The sequence below is a fragment of the Lepidochelys kempii genome, chromosome 17 (genome assembly GCF_965140265.1).
Source record: "Lepidochelys kempii isolate rLepKem1 chromosome 17, rLepKem1.hap2, whole genome shotgun sequence".
In the NCBI taxonomy this organism is placed as follows: Eukaryota; Metazoa; Chordata; order Testudines; family Cheloniidae; genus Lepidochelys; species Lepidochelys kempii.
The window spans coordinates 12,954,534-12,977,668 of record NC_133272.1 but is presented as its reverse complement, the minus strand read 5'-3'; the positions used below and the strand labels follow the sequence as shown (position 1 = coordinate 12,977,668).

The window sequence follows — 23,135 nt, the reverse complement described above, 5'->3', positions numbered from 1 at the left end:
AAGGAAAGTCTTGACTCTTGGGAAATGGGGGATTATTTTTCATGGCTGAGCCTCCCCTCCCATTTGGAAAGCGCATTAACTTAGATGTCTTACATAGCGTGAAAGTGGCTTGTTTCTACCCCAACATTGATGTAACTGTGATGGTTGCAGCTATGCCAGCTTAAGCTGTGTTCTGGTCAGATCCCCTGCACTAAGCAGGGTGGCTTGTGGGCATACCTCGCTGGTACAGGTCCTTATGGGGGTTCTCTCTCTGGGTCGGTAATGAGCCACTGGCCCTGCACTGAGATGCCAGCATTAGTAGTCCGGGCCAGCCTGTTGCTGTCTCATTCTAAACAGCCTCATGCTTGCCCTTTGGTTTGGCTCACGTTCCAAGCTGGTCTTTTGTTGAACTAAAATTGCCCATCCTTACAGATGGAGCAGTTAGTCCTCTGCTCCCCTCCCTAGTATGTTTGTGTAGTGTGCACTTGTGTTCCACCCAAGGTGACTGCACTCTTGTGTGTCCCACCTATGCAGTTGCTAGTGAACTCTATAAATATCTTCAAGACACAACCATGCTGCAGTATCTTTCCTGAAGTGTTTCACTTCAGGACCCCCGCCCCCTTCCCCTTTGTTTGGGAAGTTCCTGTCTTCCAAAGGAGGCTGGTAAACGATTAGTGGAATCCAACCATTAATGAATACTTGTAAGAACTCTGCTCCCAATAGAGTAGGGGTCCACCCCAGAGAACAGTGTGGCCTTCGCTTCCCCACAGAGACTTGTGTGTGTGTTGTAAACAACATCTGAAAGTGCATCTTTAGCTTAATGGTGTACCAGAGCCAGACCCTGGATCTGAGTAAGACACAGCCATTTTCAATTGACAATTCATGTTCCATGGGAGAATGTCTTTAGGCTGCACAACCCCTGGTCAGGAAGAGGCAACACAGATGTTTGGGAAGTGGAAAACCTTCCCCTCATCACCTGATTGGGACACACAGCCAGGGGATGTGATACCCTGGAGGAGATAGAGGCATGTGCAAAGGAAAACCACCCCTACTCCTCTTAATGTGACTTGACTTCCCCTTAATATGCTGGATAGCCCCTTTGATGTTCCTTGATTCCTCTTTGTGCTGTACCCATTACCCCTGCATTCCCAAGGTCTTTTTCCTACTGCTATTAAACTTGAATGATTTTGCTGTAAAATCCTTCTAGAACCTCTGGGGACCAAGCCTGCAACTCCCCTACCTAGGCTTGCTCAGGTCAGGGTGGGCTTTCTGTTCTTTAGAGCTCTTGCCCAGCCAGTGCTCGTGATAGCTGAAAAAGCCCTGCTGGGGTTTTCCTGGGGAAGAAAGACACGGCAGGCATGCAGGGTTTTCAGTGAAAGACAATACACCCAGGTTTATTAACTCGGGAGTCATGTGATAAGCAGAAACTCACACGAATGGGATGGTTTCCCCATGCTCAAAACAGATCTTTCTGTCTCTTCAGAAGCTCCCTCAGCTGCTCGATCTGCACCATCACACTGCTCTTGGACGTGCCCCCTGGCGTGGTGTACTGCTCCACGCTGTTGGCGTAATCCCACACTTGAGACACGTCGGTGCCAAACAGGGGGCTGGGGAGGCAAAATGAGGCCATGCGTCAGTGGAGAGCTCCACCCTGGGGTCTGTCCTACAGGCTGAATGGATTTTGCTTTGCAAGCCGGCTACACCATGCTTCAATAACTGCCTGGGTTATGGAGCTCACTCCCACTGAAGTGAAGGCCAAAATTCCCAAGGCCTCCTGCCATGCCTTGCACCTTGTGTTGTCAGTTACGCCTGTGCACAGTGAGTGCTACCCGATCAGAAGGGCAGTGTTATACACCTGCTCTGCAGAGATGCCAGTGACAAGGTAGGGGCAAGACTGTGGAGAACCAGGCCTTCAGTTTTTAGAAATGGTCACATGAGTTAGCACTGTAGAGTGTCTAAATCGGCAAGACATTTAAGCCCATAGGTACCTAAATATCTTTGAGGCTAACTCCCGTTGAAGGATCTGGAACCTAGGGCCGGCTCCAAATCCTACTCTAGTCAGTGGAGAGACTCAATCCACCCTGCTTCAGGGAATCCACTGCATAGTCACACACCATCAGTTACAGAAGCTGATATTAACATCAACGAAAAGTTTGACAAATAAAATCACTTTCTAGTTACTCCACGGAGAAGTGGATAGTGCTTTGGTGAGAAATGCTGCAGTGTCTGTTCCCCTCCCCAGCTAAGCACAAATCTCCCTGTCCATGCCTGGCTCCAGCTGAAAGGCACCTCCCCATGGGTAAAGGGGGTGACCCCCTTGTCACACAGGCATTGTTTTAGGGCACACTGTCCACATGTAAACCTCAATAGCACATGGTAATTCAGCCCAGAAGGGCTTGAGATTGAGTTGTGCCCAGGTGAGATGTTGTGGGAGTTGTACAACAAGGGGACAAGTTGTGAGGACCTTAACAAATGGCCTTTGAAAGCTAAGTTAAGGAATACAAACCTAATGCTCTTCATGTCCTCCACACTGAGCTGATTAATGGAGATGCCCTTTGTCTCGGCTAGGTGGACAACCTTCCCGGACACAGCATGGGCTTGTCTGAATGGCATCTGCAGTTAGAAGTACAAACAACAAAAAGTGAGCAAGCGACTATGGTCCAGGACCAAAGAGTGTGTGAACACTTAAGTAACTGTGGCCCTTGTTTTACAAGGTGATGCAACAGTCCCAGTGATGTCAGAGGCTGGGTTTTCTGGGATACAGGGTGTGCATGTTACACAGGGAAACACTATCTGCAAAAATGTCTGCCAGGCCATGATGCAACAGTTACTACTAGGGATACATTCAAAAGGGCTTTCAGTCCTGCTGGCTCAGGGCACAAACTGAGCATCAGCTGGAGATCCAACATGACATAACCAGGTGCCTCACAGGGAAAGGAGAGTGACCCCTTTCTCAGACATATCCAGCTGTTGGCACAAAATGGAATAGCTTAACATTCCTACTGTGCATTGATGTCAAGGGATGTTGTCCAGAGGAGAATTGAGCCCAATCATATTTGCACTCTCAAGCTGAGACACACCCGCCATGAGTGTTTGTGGCTTCGAAACCCTCTATCATGCTTTCCATTAGGATTTCCTCAATACTTACTCCTTTACGAACCAAGTAGAGGGCTAAGTCAGTAGCCAGCATGTCAGGGCTCAAAGCTTTCTCCATGTTCTCCTTATGGATCTGCAGAAGGGAGGACCACAAGCAGAAATAAACAGCTACTCACAGGTCACTGACAAGTCCTCACACAAGAGATTTCAAGATCACAAGGAGAGGCCTGGCTTTTGAAAGGCCTCACTGTAAAACACAACCCACCAGCTGAAAACATTTACTCCCTGCCTTTCGTTTTACTACAGCGGATGATCCAGATCCTGCATTTTAAACTACTGGGAGGGACAAAGGCTTCAGCTGAGACTCTCTCCTCTATACAACCCCCCATTCGAGGGGTCTGCATATGAGAACGTCAGGGAGATAAGTTTCAACTTGTGGGCCCAATTTGGATCACTTTTTACCAGCGAGACTCTTGACTTGGATGGAGTTACTCCTGATTTACACAGCGGTGCGCAAGCGCAGAATCAGACCCAAAACACAGTAGTAAAAAGTTAGTCTTACCTGGAGAGTGGAAATGACTCCAGTTGCCACCTGTAGCACAGAACTCAGAGTATCGATAACATCAAACACTGCTTCCTTGTCTTCCTATTTGTTAACAAAAATAAAAACCCCAGTCAGCCTAGTGCAGTGGACAAAGCAGAAAGCAGCAGCAGCTTGGTGAGTGGATGCAATGTCCGTGCTGACCAAACACATTCAGTCTCCATACACGAGTGGAAATAACCACACTTGGAGGAACTGCCAGCCCATGGAGCTTTGGGCATGATGACAGCCTTCTTTCCCTGTGCGGTCTCGTGCCCAGCTGAAGACATTCTAACAATAGCAATTCAGCGGGGGGCTGACTACACTGTAGATTGTTCTTAAATGAATCTTTGTGCTAGTGAAAGGTGCCAGACTGCCAGCCCAAGAGAGCGAAGGCCTGTATCAAACACAGCATCAGTGCAAGCTTTCTCCATGCAGCTCTCTGCCACGTGCTCTGGAGTGGTTATTGCTAGGGGCACAGGAGTAGCTCATTCCCCACACCCACTCAGCTCTTGGCTGGAGACACCCACCCTTGGTGCTGTTTGTGATGCAGAAACTTTCCAGGTAGCAACTGGATGGCAACCTCACCAACTCCCTTAATGTAGCTCAGCTAACAGTTATCAGAGGATAGAGACCCTTGATTGCAGTCACTCTGGGCCAGATTTGAACCAGAAAATCTGGCAATAAAGCTATGTCCTATTATCAGCCCTCCAAGCCATCCAGAACCTGAGCCAGATCCGCAGCTGGTGTAAATGGGCATAGCTGCATTGAAATCAATATACTGGATTGACACTAGCTGAGCATCTAGCTCTGTAGCCTTAAAATTCTCAATTGTCTCTTGTTCCATATCCAATCATTAGGATTGGAGCGACTCAAATACAAACTGCAGTCTTTAAACCCCCCTCATCTCTGAATACGTAACAGCCATGTACCAAGCAGGTCATGTGCAGTGTGTAGGTATTAATGGATTTTGGAGGGAGTGTGTTCTGTTGTGTCTATGCAGAGAAATGGAATGAGAACGAGGGTTTACCTGCAAGTCCTTGTTGTAGGTGCTTGGGAGTCCTTTGAGAATCATCATCATTCCAGAACACTGCAGAGAAGGGGAAGTTTATGGTACTTGGATTAAAACAAGAATAGCAAGGAATTTTAAACCCTTTCACTCAGCAGAGCTACAAAACCAAGGCTGCATCCTCTGGCCAGAGTTTGGTACACCAGACATTGCTCATTTAAAGCCTGATCCAGGGCCCACTGAAGTCAGTGGGAAGACTCTCAAAGGGCTGATCCTATTCCTAGTGAAGTCCATAATTTGCCAGATTTTTTTTAAACCTTAACCAAAGCAAACACCTACTGGCAGACCAGCCCCCCCCACCCCAAATGGACCATTCTCAGAGTTCCACTGCAGTTAGAGGATTCTGTAGATGGTTATCAAATGTATAGCAGACATGCACCTTCTTATGCCTGTTGTACACAGTTGATGGACTTTCCTCCACTGGCAAGACTTGGCCTCTTGGTGGTGTTACTTGTAATACTTGGTGGCCACCTTGTGCCATTGCTTCAAGTAGTGCTGTGTGTTTTGTAAGGGTTTTGCTGCTGGTCATCCATGTTGTCCTGTTTGACCGATCTAACTCCCATCAGTGCCAAGTTGTGGTATGTAGCTGGGATACAGCCCGGCAGGTGTGCTTTGCCTGCTGTCTGTAGCCTTGTGGTACAATCTTTCCTAGGGATTATATTCTACTTTGTCTAGTAGCATGCTCGAAGGGTTGGCAGGTGTAATGACTAACAACACTGTGTATGTACACAGCATCTTCCAACAGAGAAGATCAAAATACAGTGCAACAGTGGGGACACCCTATTATCTCCCGGTGACAGTGAGGAAACAGATATATAGGGGAAGTTAGGGCCTAATTGTTAATGTGGCCTCTGACTTTGGGTGCCCCAAACTCTGGCACACCTTTGATCTTAGTTTTCACCATCTGTTCCTACTGACGTGAGCTGGAATTGTGGGTGGTCAGCACCTCTGAGCCATCAGGCCCGAGGCGTCTCATGCTACAAACAAAAGCCAAGCCAATCTTTTCAGGTCTGGCCTCTGACTTGCCCAGTGGCTCCCCCAGATTCAGGAAGAGAACCAGAGTATGACAGGTGGGATTTAAGTTTCTCTCCCAGCTACACTAACTGGGGATAAACCCTAGTGCTCCGACATCTCCTCCCCTTGCAGACTCACCCTTCCAAATACACGTCCAGCCTTGCTGCGGATCAGCTCCAGACTGTCTGGATTCTTCTTCTGAGGCATCAAGCTACTCCCTGTGCTGAAAACAAAACACTGAGCACATTAGACTGGCGAGATCCCTTTCTGTAGGGAGAGCAAGACGGGAAAGTTCACGGGGACTCCTAACACTGCACTACAGCAGACCCCTGGGGGCCCAGGGAAGCTACACCTGCCACCACCATGTACAGTCTAACTGCATGTGGCAGGAAATAGCTGGTGCTCTCCAGCATTCATGATGAACAGTGGGGCTAATTTCCTCTTGACACACACAGTATGGGCAGGGGTTCCCAAACTGTGGAAAGTGGATTTCAGGAATTTTCCAGAAAATGTCAGGACTACTAAACCCATTGCACCACCCCATGTGAACTCTGGCATGTTAGCAGGGGGTCAGAGAATGGCTCCTTGCCCTGCTCGCTAGTCCTTTGCAGCCCCCAATCCCACACTTTGGGAAATGCTGCATTGGGATGTTAAAGGAGACTAGGGTAACTCATAGTAAGATACTACGCTGGGGTCACTGGGTGGAATTCAGCACACAGAGAGCCACAGTTGAAGGAAATGCCAGTTCCTTTACATGGCCTTAGACACATGGGGCCACACGAATCCCTGCAAACTCCATTGACTTCAGTGGGGTTACACCAAGGCTGAATTTGATCCTTTGTGGACTGGAGCCGCGTGCTATTGCTCTGCAGCCTCCTCAGCTTAGTTCGCTTAAACAAGCCAGGAGTGGAGTCTGCCACTTTGACACTGTGGTAGCTGCACTTTAATGGAACGAGGCTGGATTTAAGCCAGCACAGCTGAGAGCAGAATCAGAGCCCCTGCACGTTAAAGTGCTGCTGGGGTAGCGTGATGCTGTGTCTGTCTAATGAAGGCTTTAAATAAGATGCAAAATATCACATTTCTCTGGGTCTCTCAGATCCCTGAGATGTGCTGTTTCTCCCCTAACGCAGCCTACATGTGCCAGATTGTTTCATGGGAAGAGGGCAGGGATGCCTGCAGGTATATTTGAGGTGCATCTTATCTACAGCTATCATGCATCCCTGCTCCTGAGCCAGTATCAAAGCTCCTCTGGGTTTAGCTCCGTCTAGATGGAAAGATCTTAGCTGTCTTATTCAACAGCTATGTACATATACTGAAGGGAGCCCAGTCCCCTAAGGGTGTGGTCTTTCTTGTACCAGGATATACTAACAAATTGTGGCTTGGTAACTCTGTCAGAGTGAGACATGAGACTAGTAACAGGAAATCTAGAAAGATTGCAAAACAAGTCTGTTTTAAGGAAAGGCCCTTTTTACAGGAACTCCCAGCCTAGGAGGTTTTTTATTCCTGGCTTCTCATTTACAGCCTGATTCCACAAGTGTTTACTCAGGCAAAATGCCCAGTGAGTATGACAGAAGATTCAGCAGAGTAGGGCTACAGGATCTGGCCTTTACAGGGATCAGAGTCAAAATATTTTTTAGTAATATGTACGCTTATAAAGCTCCTACTGTCTGACACTCTAGTCTTCATTTTCATTATATTTTTGTGAAGCAGGGAAGTCCCTTTACCATACCCATCTTACAGGCAGGCAAACTGAGGCAAAGAGGCTGAGTGATTTTTCCTAGTGGCAAGGGCAAGGAGGGAGTAGAATCCACAGCCCCTCTCCCAGCAGCAATTTGTTCCAAAATGGAACTAGTCACACAAGTAACCAGGTCTCCCTGCACCCGAAGGAAAAATCCGGTTAACAGGGAATATTTGTCTGGGTGCAGAAGTGAATGATAAGAGACCGCTCAAACACATGCTGTTACTGGGCATCTGACAGGACTTTGCAAGCAGGAAGCTCCACATTGGAGTACATTTTAATTTTCTCTCTTCACACCTGATCGAGAAGAGTCCCAGCTCAGTGCCAAGCCTGTCATTAGGATATGGCAAATATATCTATAGTGCCCATCCCTGCCTCCCCAAACCACCCAACCCTATGCTGTGGTGACAGGGGCAGGACACATGCAGCTCTGCAGTGCTACCGATACTAGTGGGTTGAAAAGAGGGTGCAGAAAAACAGGTGCTGGAAGCATGCTCCGTTGGGTCGGGGAGATGATCTCTGAAGTCCAAGTATGTGACTGCCAGCCACCAAGACCCCCCCTCTGTCCTAGCAGCCCACTCTGAGGGGAGCTAGACTCCTCTCCCTCCTGATCCCAGTGCAGGGTGCGAGCAATGCAGATTTATAGCAACTGGCTTGATTGAGGTTTTGGGGTCTTTTCCCTCCACGATCCCCTGTTGTATTCAAGCCTTTAATACAATTCATATTCATTCACAATACCTTTTATTTTGAATGTGGGAAATAGTCCCGTCCCCCCACAACCTGCAATAAGCCCTAGAGAGTTACCTGTAGGCATCAGAGAGGGTCACAAAGCCAAATTCCTTTGTACTATAGATGATGAGATCTTCAGCCATCTTACTTAGGTGAATCATTAACAAGGAGGCGAAGAAGAGAAACTCCACTGTAGAGAAGGATGACAGTAAAGAGCATATGAAGGTCTTGTTTTGGCTGCCATTTTGCTAGTCAAAGTTGTAATTTAGCTGCAGGAAAATTCAGGCAGTGAACATTTGAGGTAAAATTCAAGTGTGACATAGGAGCCAGAGACTCATGGATGTCAATGGGACTAAGGCTCCTAAGTCACCTTCGAAGCTTTTGCCTGAGATCTATTAGATTTGTGGAAGGTCCATCACTTGGGTTGTTGCACAAAGCCCTGATAGTTTCAAATTAATGGTGACTCCATCTCCTTAGCACATGGCATTGGGAGTTTGACCATGAGGGACTGAACTCCTCTTGAGGGGCAATATCCTCAGCATAGCTAAATCAACATAGCCCTGGAGTCAAAGGAGCTCTGCAGATTTATGCTAGCTGAGGATCAGGACCCTGGGGTCCCAACTTCTGGCCACAAATATAACAGCAGCTATTCATATGTAGTATTTATTGCCAGGTTAAGAGCTCAAGTCTTCCCCACCAGGAAGTGTGGGTGTGCGGGGGTGGGAAATACCACATCTGAGATTTTCTCCCTCTTGATAAATTTACTGGGAAGAATCTCAGAGAAGCAGGTTACTGGTAAGCATTCAGGGAGAGGGGAAAAAAAAAAAGTGATAAAGTTGCACCTACCCACGAAGTCTCGCTCACTAGTTGCGTCCATGCTGTTCAGGCTGATGGAAGCAAAGTCAAGTTCTGCAATTTAAAAACAAACACACGTACACAGGGTCATACTGCTGGCTATTATTTGAGCTCTGAAGCCTGGCTTCACCAGGCTACCCAAGCATGTACTTCAACTCTCAGCAGGAATAGCACCATTGCTACACACGCTTAAGAGTGGTGATGAATCAGGGCCTGAATTATTAGCCCTAGACTTTCAAGGCAACAGTAGCTGATCAGCTCTGCTACGGTGTTCCTCTTGCAGGCACTGGAGCACCAAATATTTGTAATCTCATCTCACTTCAGAGAGCACATTTATCACAAGAGAAGGACTATGACCCCTAAGCAAAGCACAGTGCAGTTGATGGGAGTCTGCCCATTGATTTCAGTGGGCTTTGGACCAAGCCTTCTAGTGCCAGTTATTTTCCAAGCAGCATGGCAAGATATTGCAACATATCTAGACAGTGGAGTTGGAATACCTGGTTTAATGGCTATCACAGATGGCTCCAGAGTACTCCATTTCCAACCAGAGTCTGCTCCAGGGACCCACAAAACTCAGGGATGTACTGCCTCGTCTTTGATGGATGGTTTTGACTTTAACAAGGCCTCTGGGGTCTACTGCTGTCACAGTGCATGGATCAGCATCTTTCTACCTGTGCTTCATCTTAGGCAGACGCAAAGAGGAGTATTCCCTGCCAGTGGCTGCTGTAGCAAAATGCCCCACTACTAGGGCTTCTCTTAAGCATGCTAGAGAAAGTGTTGGGGGCAGGGAACTAGCTATCTTTCCTCTTCTACTGTGGGGGAGAAGGAGAAAGCATAGCAAGAGGAAGTTGGGTGAAGACCCTCTATAGCGGGGGTGGGCAAACTATGGCCTGCAGGCCAGATCCAGCCCGCTAGCCTTTTTAATCTGGCCCTCGAGCTCCTGCTGGGGAGTGGGGTCTGGGGCTTGCCCTGCTTCAGCATGCCAGCTGGGGAGCAGAGTTGGGGGCCACTCTGTGCGGCTCCTGGAAGCAGCAGCACGTCCCTGCTCTGGCTCCTATGTGTAGGGGCAGCCAGGGAGCTCCACACGCTGCCCCCGCCCCCACCCCAAACGAGGTCCCACAGCTCCCATTGGCTGGGAACTGCCTGGCCATGCCTCGGCATAGGAGCCGGAGAGGGGACATGCTGCTACTTCTGGGAGCTGCTTGGAGGTCTGCAGCCTGCACCCCAAGCCATCCTGCCCAACCCCTCGGTCCCAGCCTAGAACACCCTCCTGCTAGAACACCCACCCTAGAACACCCACCCAAACCCCTCATCCCCAACCCCTGTCCTGTTTCCTCAATGTACATTAAATTCATTTGGCTGATGAGAGCTTTATTCCCCTACCAGCCTCATGAAAAGGGTGTAGTACCTATAAAAGTCAGCGTTTTGCTTAACTGATCTAGTCTATGATACAGCAGTCAATCTGTTACCATCCCCAGACTTGTCACTCACTCAGTTCTGTGAATGGAAAGACACTTTACCTTTACGCAGAAACTCTCGATCGATACCCAGTGGGTTGCCAGCTACAGCACCGCTGCAAGGTAGAAAGAAACCTCATGCATGACGCACTGCACTTCTTACACTCACAAACCTGCAGTAGCATCCACAACATAAATCCAGTTACAGAAAGCGGCGAGGGAAGCCAGTCTTAAGACTGGCGATACCTGGGCAGCGCAGTAGAAAAAGCAGCCATCGTGCACCGTATGTGGGCAGCTGTAGTAGGTTTTGTTAGCTCCTGGCCAAAGTCAACCCCTGTGACTAAGGCATGGTTTCTATTTTGAAGTGTTTAGGGCAGGATCCTGTACCCAAGAGAAGAGCCTATAGATACTGGAGATCTCTTCTACAAATCCAGACAACCATGTCTCAGATATCTGCCACCCAGGGGGCCTTGGGCTGAAGGTACAACATTACCCTGAGAAGCACTAGCAGTCCGAGTGCTCTCAGTCCATGTTCGCTCAGGTAGGCTAACAGTAGATCCCTCCAAAGTTGACAGAGCCTTAGATGATGCATACCAATGATTAGGGTAGTCCGAAGGAATGTATCAAAAGTGGGGGGGGGGGGGGGGGAGCACAAGAAGGTTATAAGCTTTGCCATCTGTGCTATTTACAACAGAGCTCAACAACCTCCTCCATCAGCACATACAGCTCACATTGGGCTCACTAAGCGGAAGGACCCCAGCCCTCACATCTGTGTTTTCTCTGTAAGATACAGAAGTGTTACCCCACCACAACGAACAAGCAGAACAACTGAATGCTTTACCTTCCCAACGGCAAAACATTGATCCTTCTCTTCACTTCTCCCAGACGCTCAGAATCGCGGGTGAATGCAACTGCATGACTGGGGGGGGGGGGGGGGGACAAAAGGGAAAAAGATGATGGGTAGGAAAGAAGCTGGTTTCAAATTTTCCTCTCTAAAGTGGAATGTAGCTGTTGTAAAGAGTGCCAGGCTGTCAACCCTGGAGACCAGAATCCTGTTCGTCAGTGGGTCACAGAGCCTGTGATACCATGGGCATGGAGAGCATGGCACCCAGATACCATGGTGAGGGATGCTTGGTCAGTGAAGCGATGGAAAAGCTAGCAGCTGTGCAAGCTTCCCCATGCTGCCCTCTCCAGTGAGCCATAACTCTGGCCTACAGGGATCACCTCTAAGTGCGAAAAGGGGGCACCTGTCTCCATGGCCCCCCCTCAATGATTTTGCAGAAAGCAGATTTACTCAAAGTAGACTGTGGGCTCAGAACCCTGGTAAACTAAGTGCAGATTAAAATGGGGTGGTTAGGTTGGTCCTACGGTCTTTTGTGGCAGAGCCTATGAGCTACTTTAAGTTTAGTTCCTGAGCTTGGCTGTCTGGTGTTTGTGCAGGGAAAGCTTTGGATTTTATGCACTTAGCCCCTGTGGTTGTTCTCTGAAGCCACCCACAACCCAGGAAGAGCATTAAGGAAGGTTAACTTAGCACAGGGCTCCTAGTAGCGTGAAGTTTGGTGTGCTACCCATCCCAAGTCAGACATCTGGAAAAACAGCAGCTTCTTAGGTTAGCTTTGGGGGTCACTGCAGCATCACCATGTGCTGATGTTACAGTGTGACATGGCTGCACACATAGGTGTCAATAAGCTGGTCCCCAAGGACAAACTGTCACAGCAGATCCTACGGAGGATAGTTACCTGAGTAAAAAGTGGCTCCACCTGATTGGCTGAGCTCTTTGCAGATGAGTATAGCCAGGAAAGATCACATCAGTTTCTCTGCAATAAGAAGAAAGAGGAGGGAGAAAAGGGAGACAGCTGATCTACAGTTCAAAGGAGTCCAGCAAATCAAATCCAACAACCTGCAGATTATGTGCTGGAGGCTCACAATAAGCCAGGAAGCACTGAACACAATAATTTAATGAAAGATGCAGTAGCTCAAACAGAAGCTATGGGCTTGATGCAGAAATATCTGGGTGAGGTTCTTTGACCTGTGTTACGTAGACGGTCAGACTGGATAATCACTATGGTCCCTTCTGGCTTAAATCCATGAACCACATGTCAGAGCCAGGATTAGACCTCAGGAATTCCCAGTCCAGTGCATAGTCCACTAGGCTTTCAAGATGTTTTTGTAACATTATTGGTTTAGAGCAGTGCCAACCCTTTGTTGTACAGTAGTTATTTATCCTCATATTTGTTAGCTATGAAGAGATCTGTGACATTAAAATATCCTGTAATGAAGGCTCAGTCTATGAAAAATTGTTTGGATCACTGTAGTTTAGTCAGCAGCTAAATTCATTACAGTTTAATAGTTACAATCTGGAAAGGGTGAGCAGTCCCAGCTGCCTCTGTGTGATTTTGCTTTATTAAAATTAAGTTTTAGCCTCTTCAACATGATTTGTTGCCAGGATACATCTGGGATAAGAGGAAGTCTCCATGCAGCAGGCCAGCTATTCCCCAAGGGAAAAGAAGGGGCCAACCATATTACCCGGACAATCAGCTGCACGCACTTTGCCTGACTGCACATGGACACTGTACGAGTTGAATGGAAAGAACATTGGTGACTTCAACGGAGTGTTGCTGATTTACACTAGCTAAGGATCTGGCCCAGAATTTTTAACATCACAGCACACAAGCAGCTTCCCCAAGAGAGGCCACAGCATTTTGTTTCCTAGTGTGGGCTTGGAAAAATAAGGACTTACGCGGCAGCCCGTTCCACCAGAGTCTTGATAAACTGCAACAGGTGAGCAGACAGGACAGAGCAGGAATTTCGCATATAGAGTCTCAAGTCAGTCACAACCTGCAAGAGATCCCCAGTCAGTCAAGATGGAGCATGATGTACATTGTGACCAAACAATACTCACCAGATCATTTGACTTTTGCCAGCTTGGGGAACCGGATAACAAAGTCAATTCCTCCCCCCAACACACACATTTTCAATAGGAAAAACAACTTCAGTGTGTCTTACGGATGCCATTCAAACAGTTCAGGGCTTTCAATCTAATTCATTATTAAATGGGAGTTTCACTATATTTGAATTTGCTCTCCAGGGGCCTGATCCAAAGCCAATGGGAGTTTTTCCGTTAACCTCAATGGTCTTTGGCTCAGGCCCCATCAGTGGTTCCCTTAATAGAGGGTCTGCTCCCTAAAGGGGCTGTAACTCCCACTGATGTTAGGATCAGGTCCCAGTCACTGCAGAAGACAAACAGAGGGGGAAAATAATCACATCAGCTAATACAAGCATGAAGGGACTCAAAAGAACATCAAGCGGCCCAAAGCTTAGAGGTTTGGTCCATCTACCTGTCAGAGGCCAAAAGCTCACAGATAAACCCAAGCTTTTTCTAGGAAACCTGTACTCCGTGCTCAAACACACAGGACCAGATCCACTGAAGTGAAGCTATTGGAAAGATCACATTAATTTCAATGGGTGCTGGATCAGGCCCAGAGAGAGAAGTAAAAAACAAAATTATCTAGGGAAACAAACTAGAAGGTGGGGGATGGAGAAAAAAGTCTGGGAAAAAGTTATGGACTGCACATTTTAGTAAATCAGATCTCAATGTCCCTAAGATCAAGAATATTGCTTGCCAAATGAAATTACTGCAACAGTCAGCAGCCTGGACTAACCTCTGAAGCTCTGAATTGAAAAGGATGAGGAGTCAGTATTGCTGAGTAATGGTGATAAAATGGAATATACTGGGACTATAAAATTAATAAGGACAAAAAAGGTTGCTAGCGGTCAAAGCAGAAGTGTAAAAAACTAACTGCAGGTGTTCGCCTAACCATAGCGACAGCTTCAGTAACTCCCATTTAATTGCCGGAGTATATGTGTGTGAGCTATAGAGGAGGATCCCCATGACTATGGGCTAGACTTGGGATTCTAAAGTCCCTCAGAAATGGAAACAGAACATACAGTGTGGTTACACAAGGGGGGGGGGCATTTTTGCCCTTCTCTGCACAAACACAACCCTCTGGCTGGGAAAATGCAAGTTTCTCTAAGAGCTATTAGATCCCAGAGTCTTCAACAGAGAGCTAGATGCCTTCCAAAGCAGTGCATATGTATGCCATTCCTTCAGTTTAGTAGCACCTCTAACCTGCTCCAGTGTGCACGAACTGATCACCCTTTAGTGGATGCAGAAGATAGACCAGACTATGACTAGTACTGCAGCTATCTCAGCTCAAGTGGTCAGGACTAAGTCCCGAGTTCTGTCCTTGCTTTGGACCACTAAGTTCACATAGGAATGATGTTCAGTCCAGGTGGAAACCACAACCTGCCATGGAACTGCTGCAACTTGTTTGAAAGAGTCTTGAAGCGCCTCGGGTTCTTGTTTGCACAGAGCTCCTATTGAGTCCCAAAGGAACGCTGTGCAAGGGTCTGGCTTCAGTGTCTTTGCCAAAAGAAATGGAGTTCAATTTGTGTTCATACCCAATACTATTGCTCAGCAATTGTGCTCATTCTGTCCATCCAGCGCTCCTGGGCCACTAGATGAGCTGCGCACCTGCAGTGACTAAGTCCCAAGGGATCGTGTTGTGGATGGCAATTAAGAAAAGGGAAAGGGGGTAAAAGGAAATCTGATAGAGGAGGAAAAAAAGCAAGTACTGAATGATAAAAAGCAATTCTTGCCATACTTGATCATTCCGGCTTCGTCCGGTGTGCAACTTCCCAGCTACGTCCCCAATCAGCTCCTGAGGGCGACAGAAGAATTTTCATCAGTGTTAGCGGTATGGGAACTATAAGGACTGCAGAGAAAGCAGACCCCACCTCCACTTAAAAGACAAGGGCTGGATTCACAAACTCTGACGCAAACGCTTAACTTTATGCGAGCAAATACACCAAAGCCATACAATTCAGGGCAGTTATTTTGTGTTGTGCTTGGTCCACAATGGGGCCCTGATCAGAGGCCCTACATGCTACTGCAATACAAATAATCCCCACTGGGGCCTTTAGGTGCCACCAGACGATACATATTCAGTAGTAACTAATAACCGCATGCTTAACATACTAACATTCATAACGGTCGGTAGGATCAGGGCCCAAGGTTGCTTTGGGCCAGGTCTGGCCAAGTCTCCTCCTAGTAATATTTTGGGACAGCCTCCTCTCACTCTGAATACAAAATAAGATGGAAAAAAATATACGCCACCGAATGTATAAATAAGAGTTTTGTCATTGCAACATATTTTTAATTCTCTCAACAGGGCTGTAGCCTAAAAAGGAAACACTTAGATCAAAGTATTTAAGGGGAGAAGACTTATTTTACTACTGCTGGACTGATCAGAGGCATGACCTGGAAGTTATGAGGAAATTAGAGGAACTGCACCTTTAGTCTGCGTTCGTTGGCAGTGTGGATATCCTCGTCACTTTTGTTCACCACAAAGGCTCCCCTGGACCATTCTTCAGAAATCTACATCAGCAAGAGACACCAGGCAGTGGTTAACGACGATTCTTTACTGCGTAAGGGTGTTGGAGGCTTGATTCAGTCAGGTTTGTAAAAGGTTTTGCGATCCTGAGATCTAGTAATTGGGGCCTCATCCTGATCTCAAACTGGTGCAATCAAATAACTTGACTGAAATCACTGAATTTACACAATGGTACACAAGAGATCAAAATGAGGAACTAAAAAGTGCAAAGCATTATTAAGAGACTCTTCCTATCGGATTAGAAATACATTTTAAGTCTCATTAAAATTGCATCAGATCAGTGCCACACCCTCCTTCAGTGTGCAGGAATAGGTGTTGTTGCACTTTGATGGATGCACTCCATGAATTGGTTTTTCCACCTCTAGCTACTAACCTTTGACACAGGAGGTTAAAAGTGTACTTGACAAAGTGAGTTGAAAAGGCAACCAGTAATACAAACCACCACCATTTTCATCCGTAAACACTGTATAGATTCCCCATTATTCACAGTGTGTAAGCAGCAACAGTGGCTTAACAGAGATGCATTCCCCTGGCTTATCGGCTGACTTTTCTCTTCACCCCTATACAATATGGTGAATTCAGACAGCCAGACACATGAGCATCCTGTGCGTCAGCTCAAAGAGAACATTCCCAATTTCTATTGAAACAATTCCTGAGTACTGCTTGCTCTGGGAAGGGGGTTTGCACTGAATGCACCTCAGCAGGGTGTCCCAGCTTCTATAATGGCCATTAATAACATTTGTAGAAGACTTTCAGAACGCACATTCCTGCCACATTACCTGGGGTCACAGGCTACCAGACAACATTTATTATATTAAGCACAGGGTTCTGTTTCTTCTAGGTCTAAGTAAATCTTAAACAGATGCCACTGAGGCTGTTGATCTTAAATATGGGACTGTCTCTACACACGGGCTCTTATCTTTCCACACACAATGCTAGTCATTCACAGATGGGGAGAAAATGAGGGTTGAGAGATTGTGAGTTTTCCAAAGGCCACAAGAGCAAGCCAATGTCAGAAAACATTAGAACTAGAGTTCCTGGGTCCCTGTCCTGGGTTCATGCCATTAGACTGTGTTACTCTTCAGGATTCCAGGGATCAATAGTTCTAAATATATCCAAGTAGTCCCAAGACCTACACTGCCATTTCCCAAAAAACAAAAGTGGTACAGGTATACTACAGAAGTCAGTAAAACAAAAACCCCTCCTCTTTTTGAGGTGAAGAGCAAATAAAGGATAGAGTCATGACCAAGAGTTGCCTCTTTGGGAAATCATTCCCCTTTGTAATACCTTCAGATATTGTGATGCTATGCTATAGACAGAAACGACAAGTCTTTCAGAGTCAGAAATGGCAGGGGCATGGAGTGGGATTACAGATTTGTTGTACTTGATTAAGCGTTTCTGCTTGCAGGAACGGAAACACTAAAATGGGAAATCTCCACCAGGCAACCGTTTGGTGGCATGGAGCAGCCTAAGCACAACGTGGGCTAGAGTGCATACAACTGAATGGGAAGCAGAGATAAGCCAAGGGTCAGGACAGATGCTGGATCCCCAACTTCATAATCAAAGACACCATCCCTCTTCAGGGAAGCATGTAATGTACCCACTTTTAAACAATGGGACTTAAACATGGGCTTAAATGTTTTCTTGAATCAGGACTAAGAAAGATTACAATGCAGACTACCTGAAAAGAGGAAGATCAACAGCCAAGTAGCAGTGGTTAAAGCTTCAAGTCAGGCTGGGTACCTGTGGCAATGACTGACAACCTTTTACCACAGTCTGTGCTCAAGCAAATACATACCTTTTCTAATCCACTCAGCATCTTCTCCAAATCACCCTTGGTTAGAATCCCAGACTTCTCCAAAGCCTTGGCATAAGCCATGCTTCCTCGAATGTCAACTTCCGACAACCGCTGGTCGGAAGCCATGGAAGAGTTGAGAATCTCCATGATGGGATCAGTGCCTCCTACGAATCTTCCTCCCCAAAGTTTATCCCCCTGTGGAAAAGGAAGTTTAAAAAAAAATGCAGCTTAAAAGGACATACTGATAAATCTGAAAGAACCTTCAAAGAAACACTCTTTGGGATGAGTATTAATTCTGTGGGACAGCATCCCTGAGTCTACCAGAATAGAAGGAACAAATTGAGACCTGGTGTAGGTGAGTACAACTCTGTCAATTAATTTGGCCAGTTACACTAACTTCCATTGACGTCAACAGGCCAACTTTGGCGGTAATGTCAAAGGTGCTGTAAGCTAGTTTACGCTGCTGTAACCTGTGCAGAGAGAGGCTAGGACAAAAAGGGAGCAAGGAGGCCCTGCTTTAAACTTGTACATTGAAACCCTCCTGTCCACAGCTTCTCCCGTTACATCTCGCTCTCCCAGACCCTTATCTGGAGTCAGTCTCCCTTAGGCATGCTTACCAGTTTGTAATCACCTACAAAAAAAAAAACTTGACTACAGTTCGGCGGCTGGTGTCCTAAGGTCACAGCCTACCATGCTGCCCATTGTTTCCCTGTGTTCCCCCCTCCATCTCTCTGTAGCCACCTGTTGTCTCTTGTCTTGTATTTAGATTGTAAACTTCTTGGGAAAGGGGTTATCTTTTTGTTCTGTGTTGACACGTAGCACAGTGGGGTCCTAGGCACTACCATAATGCAAATAATTATACATCACTTCTGAATCTCAGTGAATGGGAACTGCCAGTATTCATCTAAGAGCAGAATGTGGCCCATGCTCATATAATAAGCAATCCAGCCTTTGAGTCATCATAAGAGCACAGATTAGAAAAAGGCTGACGTAATATTCAGAATGCCAGGACTCTTGCATGCTGTTCCAGAGATGTGCAGTTTGTCTTTGTCATTAGTGTCTAGCTACTGAGCCATTACGGCTGGATCATGGGCTAACCAATTGTACTTTGCCCCCAACACAAGTATAGCATTTTTATGGCCTAATATTTCAAAATAAGTAAAAGGACATGTGACACACAACCAGCATTGACTCTCTTTTAAAGCAGTTGAAAGCCCCTGACATCCTTTTAGAGCAAAATAATTGGTCAGCAAAGGACATAGCAAAGACTAGCACTTTTCCACTGTTTTGAACAAAGAATAAAAAGCAGGGGAGGGGTTTTAATGGCGAGGGTACTGTGGGCAGATACAAGTTACCTCAATTAAAAGCACTTATGAAATTATGAAGTATTTTAAGTTCAGATTGTGCCAGAGTCTCTCCTCACTTATCCTGGTGTGTATCAGGAATAACTTCATTTACTTCAGTGGAGTTACACCAGGATAAACACAGTGTAAGAGGCATGAGAATCAAGCCTGCTGTGGGTTAAGTTTTAGGGACAGGTTTTGGTCTGTTAAATGCAGTTACTCTGGATTTACAGAGTAACTCAAATGGGTCAGTTTACCCTGGTGTAAATCCATTGCATGAATTTGACATTGGAGTGTGGCATTACGATATTCTTTCTGGGCACCTTTCTGAAGTGAACACACTTTAAGCCACTCAGATGCATAAACCTGTGTGTGAGCTATTTCACCATGCATTTGTACAACGGCATTGCTTCATTAGCAAACAAACATGTCACTTGGTCCCATGTCACTTGTTTACACAGATGGACACATCCCTGAAGTCCTTACACAGGCACAACTCCCACTGACGTCAAATGGGATGTCTGCTTGTGTAAAAACGCCATGGTTTGGCCTAACAGATTCAAAAAGAAAATTTCCAAAGCAGAGATTAGCAGACAGAGAGGAGCAATTGGGAAGCATTTACAGGAAGTACCTGTAGCAGGGTTTAAGTTGTTAAATGGATACTTTTGCCCATCTAATGTATTTCCCCTTCTACAGGCCATGAATCACAGTCACCTTCTCTGGCAGAAGACTGGACAGGTTAATCAGTGCCACTATTTCATCAACTGGCGGGGTCATTGTTAAGCAAGTCTTTCCCCGAGGACTGTTTCCACATATCTACCAACCCCAATGAACAAAGATTGTTCATGGAGCCTATCTCACAGTCCCTATGGGGGCAATACACTTAGTGAAATCCTGAGGCATTTTGCCCCCAGGACTGTAGAATTAGGGCCTATAGTTGGAGATTTAAAAAAATATATATATATTTTTAGGGCAGCTTTGTCAATACAGCCCTTTTTATTTCTAAATTGTCAGTCTAATTCTGCACAGCCTCAGCTACACCACCACCTACATGTTGCCATCATATTGATTTCCTCTACTGTTTCAAGTGAATGGCATTTTGCCTGTCAAACCAATAAAATTACCCAGCCTGATCTCTGCAAAACTTTAGATATGATTTTTCCTCATCAGTTCTGTACTAAGGACAAGTGAAGGAGGCTGAAATCTGGAGATCGACACCAGAACATAGCAGCATTGGGACTGGGGAATGGGCAAAGATATATCTACGTGATTTGTTTCAGGTTCTCCCCATATTAATTCAGGTATAAGCAGAAAATTGAGGTAACTGAACCTTTACTACAAGTGATTAAAAAAAAGTCTAGCTGTGAACATGCAAACAGTTTCTCTCATCTTTTAGAGGTCACAGAATTTCATAATATATTTCGTACAGGCTTCACTCCTAGTCAAAATTTGCTACCTTTGGCCCAACAATGGAAACAGCCAGGCTAGCAAATTTTTGACAGGTGCGGGACGCTTATTAGAATATCGACAGCAACTGTGCGCAATAGCAGATAAGGCCAAGAAGACTGCGAGAGCAATTTCTGAAGCAGGAGCCGCTATGGGAGCGGGTCGGATTTTGCTCACTGGGGCAAGTGCCGACAATGGAGCCTTTGCCTGGAGAAGCGGCTCGGGCCAGCAACTCTACAAGTGGGTGTCCCAAGAGCGACAGCCCCCTACAAAAACTGCCCTTGTCATGGGAAGAAACCCTCCAGCAAATGGAGGGCTGCAACATTTTTTTGACGCCAACTCCCTCCAAAAGCATTTACTTGGGGTCTGGAGCAGCTCCCCTGACAGGGACACTGATGATCAGGCGGCAGCTCCTGATGATACATCCAAGCTCACACTCACCTCGGATGCCATGACGGAGGAGTTTTCCCCCTTCTCGCCTCTGGAAACCTCAGCAACTCGTGCAACCTGCAAGACAAGAAGACACCGGTTCCTCCCCTCAGCCGGGCAGTGCAGCAGGTCTGCCGCTCCTGCCTGGCAGGTACCCCCGGCTTTGTTGCCCTCCGCTATTTACTCTCAGCCGGGACCGAGAAAAGCAGGCGAGCCGCCCGGCCGGGGCCGGGGCCGGGGCCGGCTCACACGCGGCGCAAGGCCATTGCTGCCCCAGGGCCAGATCCGCGGGGCCCCGAAACGCCCCTCTGCTGCTCACCTGCTTTGCTGCAAAGCCCCCGCGCCGCTCGCCTCTCCAGCCCCGGCCCGGCTGCTTTTACAGCCCACCCGGGCTCCACGCCCCTCGCGGGGCGGGGCGGGACCGAGCCTGGAAAGGCCCCGGAGGTTCCCTCCCATCCCCGCCCTCCTCCCCTTGCCTGGCTGTTCCCTTCTCCGTCCGCCTCCAAGGCTCGCTCTGGCTGCTGCGGCAGCCTCTTGCCTTGCTCACACGGGACAGAGCTCGGCAGAGGGGGTGAGAGCGGTGCTCGGAGCTGACCCCGAGTCTGTCTCGTTTGTAGGGAGGCTACTTTTCGGGGGGCTATGGGGTACGGGTAGAGTGACCAGATAGCAAGTGTGAAAAAATCAGAACAGGGGATGGGGGGGGGGTCCATAGGCACCTATATAAGAAAAAGTCCTGAATATCAAGACTTTATCGGGACATCTGGTCACCCCAGGTACAGGGGAGAGACTTCCCCCCTTATAAAAAGAAAAGGAGGACTCGTGGCACCTTAGAGACTAACCAATTTATTTGAGCATAAGCTTTCGTATGCTCAAATAAATTGGTTAGTCTCTAAGGTGCCACGAGTCCTCCTTTTCTTTTTGCGAATACAGACTAACACGGCTGCTACTCTGAAACCTGTCATTCCCCCATTATGTATGTTGGGGGAAACACCCTCCCAGGGCGCTAATTGTAAGGCATATGATTCCTTATGGAGAGCAACACAAGGGTTTCCTAACCAAGGGTGTCAGTGACAAGGTGGGTGAGGTATCTTTCATTGGAACAGCTTCTGTGAGAGAGACAAGCTTTTGAGCTTCCCCAGAAGCAGAGCTCCGGGTGGCTGGGAAGCTCGCCTCTCTGATAAACAGAAGTTGGTCTGATGAGTGATACCTACCTCACCCACCTTGTCTCTTTACTGTGCTGGAACCACCAGGGCTGCAATACCACTGCTCGTTTCAATGCCAGACATTTGACATCTCCGCTCGTTATTTAGTAGTCGATTAAAATCTTCTGCATTTAAAAAAAAATTGCACAAGCTGGAGACATACCCCTGCAAACTGCATTCAATTCTATACCTGTTACGGGTAGGGATCAATCCGGAACTGTCTGGTCTGTCTATTGGTCTAACAAGGATGGTGGGATTGATATGGGATTTAATAGGTCTTTTCCATCTCTGTGTTTGCAATTCCATTAATCCCATTTCCTGTGGATACTGCAGGAATAGTTACAAGGTTCCAAGTCTTGCTGATTACCTGGAATTATTCTTGATGAGTGGCTCTTTTTAGCGTTTTGACTTTTTTAGGAGAGCTGAGGCGCAACTGAATGATCCTTGGATGCTAAACTGTGCAACCTGAAATACCAGTGCTGCTGCTGGCATGGACCTTTATAAATATGCAATGGGATCCTGGATGCCAACTTTTAAATTTTGCTTTGCGATTTGCATTTTCAAAACTGAGGTTGAGGACTTCAGTCACTCATTTCAGAGCAGGGGGAAGCCAAGGAAATCACCCTCTCCCCCCCAAATCTATTACTTGGCTTTAAATATTAAATAATGCAGCAGCCAAGGGGGGGTGCTTTCTTCTCCTTCCCTCTCCAGACAGTCAAATGTGTTCTCTTTTTTTTAATTCCGTTTCTTTTGCTTTCTGTTTCATTCTTTTAATCTTTTGCCTGAGACTTTTTTATGATTTGCATTGTTTGTTAGTTACATTATAATGCAATATTTATCTCAGTCTGAAGGGTCAAGACTTTGGAGAGACTCTAGAAATGGTGCAAATTAATCCTTAGGGAAATTAGCCATTAGATCCTCAGCAGATTATTCAGATTATTTTTTTC

At 46.9% G+C, this 23,135-nt stretch overlaps 1 protein-coding gene across 1 annotated transcript; it reads right to left on the bottom strand.

The window, feature by feature from the left end:
* Nucleotides 1-1,345: 1,345 nt before the first annotated feature.
* ASL (argininosuccinate lyase) lies at nucleotides 1,346-21,411 on the bottom strand. Its single transcript, XM_073315391.1, has 17 exons — nucleotides 21,306-21,411; nucleotides 20,999-21,064; nucleotides 17,769-17,963; nucleotides 15,871-15,954; nucleotides 15,182-15,238; nucleotides 13,258-13,355; nucleotides 12,257-12,334; nucleotides 11,359-11,436; nucleotides 10,581-10,633; nucleotides 9,052-9,114; nucleotides 8,281-8,395; nucleotides 5,877-5,961; nucleotides 4,686-4,745; nucleotides 3,638-3,721; nucleotides 3,128-3,208; nucleotides 2,486-2,592; nucleotides 1,346-1,586 (listed from the first exon to the last, which is right to left on the bottom strand). The coding sequence occupies exons 2-17, from the start codon at nucleotides 21,008-21,010 to the stop codon at nucleotides 1,436-1,438; spliced, it is 1,401 nt and encodes a 466-aa protein (XP_073171492.1). The 5' UTR covers nucleotides 21,011-21,064; nucleotides 21,306-21,411; the 3' UTR covers nucleotides 1,346-1,435.
* Between the last annotated feature and the right edge of the window lie 1,724 nt (nucleotides 21,412-23,135).